Below are 6442 nucleotides of genomic sequence, written 5' to 3' on the forward strand. Positions count from 1 at the left end.
TTCAAAGCACAGGGTTTAACTCATACCTGGGCATTTTACGGCTTGCAGGCCACAGGCAGTCCCAGTTCAGCCCATGGTGCTGGCAGCATTGGGGGTAGGGCATCGGGGGATGGGGTAGTTTTGGCAGAGGGGGTGGGGCAGCATTAGCAGGGCGGGGCTTTGGGGTGGCAACAGGGCCAGGGTGGAAGCAGTCTTCCACAACAGTCTCAGTTTCTTGGGAAAATTAATTGCCCACCCCTAGTTTAACTGATGCAGATCTCATAATTATTTATTTTTGTATACCTTGCTTTTATGTTAAGGATAAATTAAATATAATTCTGCCTAAATACTCTTTTAAAGTATACTTGCTATATTAAGGTCCATTGCAGATTTCAAAAGAGTAATGTAAAATTCTGCTATATTGTATTCCAGGGTTTAAAAACACAAGCCAGAGTGAAACTGAACATAGTGAGATGTCCTCCAGTAACTACTGTACTCATTAGAAGACCAGACCTCAGATACCAACTAGGCTTCAGTGTACAGAATGGCATTGTAAGTAATAGTCAATATCCTTCCTTATTCATAATCCTATTTATCGCAAATATTTCTTTTAAATGCTTCGTTAAAACGTTCTCATGTAATGAGAATACTGAGCATGATACCTTATTATTATATTTTTATCCATTCATTCAGCTCAAGGAAGCAAATATACATAATATTCCTGTCTCCTATTTTTCCCACACCACGATCCTGTGAGGTGGGTTGGGCTGACAGGGAGAGACTGGTCCAAAAACACCAGGTCTCCTGATTTCTAGGCTAGCACTTTAATTACTGCATCAAATTAATGCTCGGCCTTATTGAAGCACCTGCTATTGTACCTTTTCAATGTTGTTAGTTTCTTATATCTTTCCAGATCTGTAGTCTTATGAGAGGAGGGATTGCAGAACGAGGAGGAGTCCGAGTGGGTCACCGAATTATTGAAATAAATGGACAAAGTGTTGTAGCAACACCTCATGAAAAGATTGTTCATGTTCTCTCAAATGCTGTTGGTGAGGTAAGAGTTGGCATCCATCAGTGCCCCATGAAAGCTTGGCTTGGTTGCATTATTGTTGCCACAAATTAAAATGCTGGTAGGACACTCTTTAATACAAATACGTAGTAATTTAATAATTTTTCCTGAGCCTGCTGTATGATTTACACTGTGTATTTGCTGGGTTCAGGATTCTACCCCTTTCTGTTCTGTACCAGCCTGCTACCGGCCCTGCAGAAAAGGCAGGGACAACCCCTTTTACAAGAAGGCAAGAGGCTGGAACTAAGCCTGCCAAATTTATTAACATAAAAACATAAACAGAGCAAAGAGAGCAAACACGAACCATGAAACAGGAGCTATTCAAACGGTTGCCTTCAGCAAACCAGCCCTCCCACACATTCCCCTTTAAATACAGTTCAGGGCGTGGCTTCTCTCTGCCTCCTTCCGAGGTGCCCCATTGCCTTCCTCTGTTTACTCCTGATTGACTGCCTCCTGCGTCGGGCGTCCTTGAACAGGACCAGCTGTGGGTCATCTTCATCCACGCTGTCAGGCTCACACAGCTGGGTCTGTGTTGTGACCAGATGGGAGGGGCCTGGTTGAGGGCTCTGTGGAGCCTCAATATTATTCTCAGCAAGCTCTCCAACACCCCCCCTCCTCCTCTGAATCGTCCGACCCAACTGTCGAACTCACAGGCTGACCCTGAATCACAACACTTTCTTCCAAGCTGTTTAGATCATGTAAGCACCTCAGGATCATAAAATATTGTATATTTGTTGTTGTTGTTGTTAGTTGCGAAGTCGTGTCCGACCCATCGCGACCCTATGGACAGCGTTCCTCCAGGCCTTCCTGTCCTCTACCATCTTCTGGAGTCCATTTAAGCTCACGCCTACTGCTTCAGTAACTCCATCCAGCCACCTCATTCTCTGTCGTCCCCTTCTTCTATTGCCCTCAATCTTTCCCAGCATTTAGGCTCTTCTCCAGTGAGTCCTTCCTTCTCATTAGGTGGCCAAAGTATTTGAGTTTTAGCTTCAGGATCTGGCCTTCTAAAGAGCAGTCAGGGTTGATCTCCTCTAGGACTGACCGGTTTGATCGCCTTGCAGTCCAAGGGACTCGCAGGAGTCTTCTCCAGCACCAGAGTTCAAAGGCCTCAATTCTTTGGCGCTCAGCCTTTTTTATGGTCCAGCTTTCACTGCCATACATTGCAACTGGGAAGACCATAGCCTTGACTATACGCACTTTTGTTGGCAGGGTGATGTCTCTGCTTTTTAGTGTGCTGTCTAGATTTGCCATGGCTTTCCTCCCCAGGAGCAAGCGTCTTTTAATTTCTTGGCTACAGTCCCCATCTGCAGTGATCTTGGAGCCCAGGAAAATAAAATCTGTCACTACCTCCATTTCTTCCCCATCTATTTGCCAGGAATTGAGAGGGCCGGATGCCATGATCTTGGTTTTCTTAATGTTTAGTTTCAACCCAAGTTTTGCACTCTCCTTCTTCACCCGCAACAAGAGACTCTTCAGTTCCTCTTCACTTTCTGCCATTAGAGTGGTGTCATCTGCATATCTTAGGTTGTTGATATTTCTTCCGGCAATCTTAATTCCAACTTTTGATTCATCTAGCCCTGCCTTTCTCATGATGTGCTCTGCATATAAGTTAAATAGGCAAGGCGACAGTATACAGCCTTGCCGGACTCCTTTCCCAATTTTGAACCAATCAGTGGTTCCGTGTCCAGTTCTCACTGTTGCTTCTTGGCCTGCATATAGGTTTCTTAAGAGACAAATAAGATGATCTGGTACACCCATCTCTTTGAGGACTTGCCACAGTTTGTTATGATCCACACAATCAAAGGCTTTAGCATAGTATATTGTATATTGTATATATTGTATATGAGTATATTGTATATACTCATAGACAAACTTAGAATTTTAGCTTTCCAGAAACAAAATGAGTGGGGTCACTAGCTAGAAGTCAGAAGTCACAATCATAAAAGAGTAACAGCTCCCATTATATACAAGGAAGTACGATCTCGCCCTCCCCTATATATTGGTCAGCCATGATTAGTTATTTTGTCATTTAACTTTACATCCGATGATTTAATAGACTGATCTCCGAAATAGACAACATATAACAATATTTTGTATTAAAATTTGACTTGCTGTTTAATATCCCATTTTAAAATATATTCATACATTTAGCATTGATCTAAATATTGAATAGAACTTTTATTTATAGGCTTATACTAATATATTAGCTAAAAGATGATATTGTGCATTGGATATTGCTATTGAATGTGTGCATCGTCTTGTTTCAAATGTTTTTTTGAAAGGAGAGTACTGAAGCTATTTTACTTTTGACCCAATGCAAATGCCCCAATCCTTTTGATTATTCTAGATCAGGGGTAGGCAACCTTGGCTCTTTTATGACTCGTGGACTTCAACTCCCAGAATTCCTGAGCCAGCATGGCTGGCAGCATTGGGGGTAGGGCACGGCTGGCTCAGGAATTCTGGGAGTTGAAGTCCACGAGTCATAAAAGAGCCAAGGTTGCCTACCCCTGTTCTAGATGGAGGACCAACTGAGTAGTCCTTTCTTTCTTCCAGATTCATATGAAGACTATGCCAGCTGCCATGTACAGACTCTTGACTGCACAGGAACAACCCGTTTACATCTAAAGCTGACTCTTCCAGTCTGCATGGAGGAGGTTCCATCTCATTAGTGGTGATGTTTTCTTGGCTGCGTTTTGATGTCTGCAGCAGCATCTCTCTTGTTCTTTTCTTACCTTTGATCATTCCGTTGGGTATCAGATGGCATTTTTGGTTGCACCTTTTTACAACTAGTTTTATGTAATTAAGAATCTCTAATATACACATGCATGCACTTCTTCAAGCTATGTCATTTATGTTTTGTGGCTCTTATAATAGAAAACACAAGTATCTTAAATAAAAATAAAGTTAGAAAGCTCTTTTCACCGACAGACGGCAGGGTACACTTCTCAATTTATGAAAATAGGTAGGATATTGATCTGTTTCTCTTATAAAGTTGCTGTGCCAAAGGTAGGAAAGCAACATTATAATTTTACCCTAAACAAATAATTAAATATGGTTTGAAGGAAACACTGATTTCCTTATGTAATTAAAAAAATCTATATAATGGAAATCTATTACTAAAAGATGGTGTTTAGTTTTTGCTGATAAACCTCCAGACTTTTAAAGGCGTATTGTCTGTGGGAGATATTATTTTACAATTTTTCCCCTTGAGTTCAAAAACTTTCCTCATATTTCCCAAAAGTCATGCATTTCTTGAATATAATACGATTTTTAAAAAGTGGCTTTTCTAATTCCTACTTTCTTTGCAAGATGAATGATAAATTCTAAATATCCAGTAAAACCAGTAGGGGGGTATGAGGAAAATGTTTTGCTAAACTTTCTATTTTTTTTCCATTGTGGGCATACATGGGTTAATAAGTTTTCACATTTAAAGTGTATGCTTGTTACAAGAATTTTAACAAGTCTGCATACAGTACTACTTTTGTTTGTTCTGAGCCAGTTTTAATTTTAACATATCTTGGTATAAAAATCTTGAATTTATTTATTTTTATGACTTTTCTTTAATTCTGGACCATAATTATGTAAGAAAAAACTTAATTTATTTTGTTATATACATATATATATCTATATATACACACATACATATATAAAATAGATGAAAAGTTATTCCTACCCCATGTGATGCTAAGAAGGTTGTGTTCAGTTAATTATTGTAGACACTTGTGAAATGAAAGAATATTGCAAAAAGTTTGGTTATGATAGTTAAAATCAAGGCCAGTAGACTGTAATGTTTGTAGTAAACTATAGAGTGAGAACACAAAAGTTTAGGTCCTGTGGCAGCTTACACAATTATAAATTTAGCACAGTATTTTTGAATAGCGCACATAAATGTTTATTCACAATACATACCTTGATCTTTAAAGTAATCTAAAATTGTTTGGTTTGATATGACAGACAGACATGTTTTATCTTTCTGAAGAGTGTTTGGTATTTGTGTGGGATATAAGAAAGAAAATGAAAATAGAGTAATAAAGGGGAAAGGTGGCAGCCCACTTTTACATCCAGAGCAACACATGTGTGCCAAGGGAAGGAGTTGGGTGTTTGCATGTTGCATGGATGTGCACTCTGCACACATGTTGCAAAGATATGTAATGATCAGGTCTTTGGGATTGAGTGCCCTGCATGGGTGTTAGATGTAAATGCATGGCGATCCCACCCTTTTCCAGAAATGTAGAAGCCCTGGGAAGCTGAGGATTTGATAGTACAATAGAACAGTGAGTGATTTAACAGAAAACAATTGTCTTCAGGGCATAGTGTTATTAAAGTTATCTATGCCCCAATCACACACATTGGCAGAGGCATAGCAACAAGACTGGAGTGTTAATTCCCTTTCTTCAAAAGAATTGTACACCATCACGTTATATTGCGTATAGAGTATTACTGGAACAATATACAATAATAAATAAAACTTCATTTCCACCAGTCCAAGTTTGCCATCCAGTCCTATCTATTGTAGTACATTTCAACTTGCTGAAATCAGTGACCAACTCTGCATAAGGCTGAGATGCAAATTTGCAATCAGTGAGCTACTTAATACTGTTGCTTTACTGAAATGAAATGGCTATAGCTCAGGTCAACAAACTAGATGTGGGATCACTAAGTGCTGCATAAAAAGTACAAGATATATGCATAAAGCTGTAATTTTTAAAAGCAAAATAAAATATATTACATTCAACTCTTGGACTTTGGACATTTAACTAAATTCACCTATTGTATTTATTTAGTTGTGAAAAGAGGGCAATAGAAGAAGGGGACGACAGAGAATGAGGTGGCTGGATGGAGTCACTGAAGCAGTAGGCATGAGCTTAAATGGACTCCAGAAGATGGTAGAGGACATGAAGGCCTGGAGGAACATTGTCCATAGGGTCGCGATGGGTCGGACACGACTTCGCAACTAACAACAACAACAATATATATATACACACACATACACACACACACATATGTGCTGTATATTCAGTTGGCCTAAAATTGGATTTTTTCATCCTTCTGTTTTGCTTTTTTTTTACTTGTAGGGCAGGGTGAATTTTTCATTTTTGAAATACAGGAATGTAGCTGGAGAAACGCAAAGTTATGTGGGTTAGGAGTAAAATGGCATGCACTACATAAAGTGCAAATAAAAATGTATTCAATGTGATAATTCTGTGAAATTGCCTTGCTATGGATCAGACATTTCTAGCTGTGGAATCATCAGCTTTCCAATATATATTACAAGTTTGTAATATATATTACAAACATATACATATTATAAATATATAATACATATATATTTATATGTAAATTATCTTGGTGTGAGACATCCTCCATTCAGAAGCAAGCAAGTGGAACTTTATT

At 39.0% G+C, this 6442-nt stretch overlaps 1 protein-coding gene across 1 annotated transcript in view; it reads left to right on the forward strand.

The window, feature by feature from the left end:
• APBA1 (amyloid beta precursor protein binding family A member 1) overlaps positions 1-4537 on the forward strand; it is an 81113-nt gene extending 76576 nt beyond the window's left edge. Inside the window, exons 11-13 of the mRNA XM_081320574.1 lie at positions 412-531; positions 893-1033; positions 3602-4537. Coding sequence (XP_081176700.1) covers positions 412-531; positions 893-1033; positions 3602-3673 — 333 coding nt within the window. The 3' untranslated portion in view covers positions 3674-4537. The remainder of the gene's footprint in view (positions 1-411; positions 532-892; positions 1034-3601) is intronic.
• Positions 4538-6442: the final 1905 nt, after the last annotated feature.

This window comes from Vipera berus (assembly GCF_964194415.1).
Source record: "Vipera berus genome assembly, chromosome: 2".
Taxonomy (NCBI): domain Eukaryota; kingdom Metazoa; phylum Chordata; class Lepidosauria; order Squamata; family Viperidae; genus Vipera; species Vipera berus.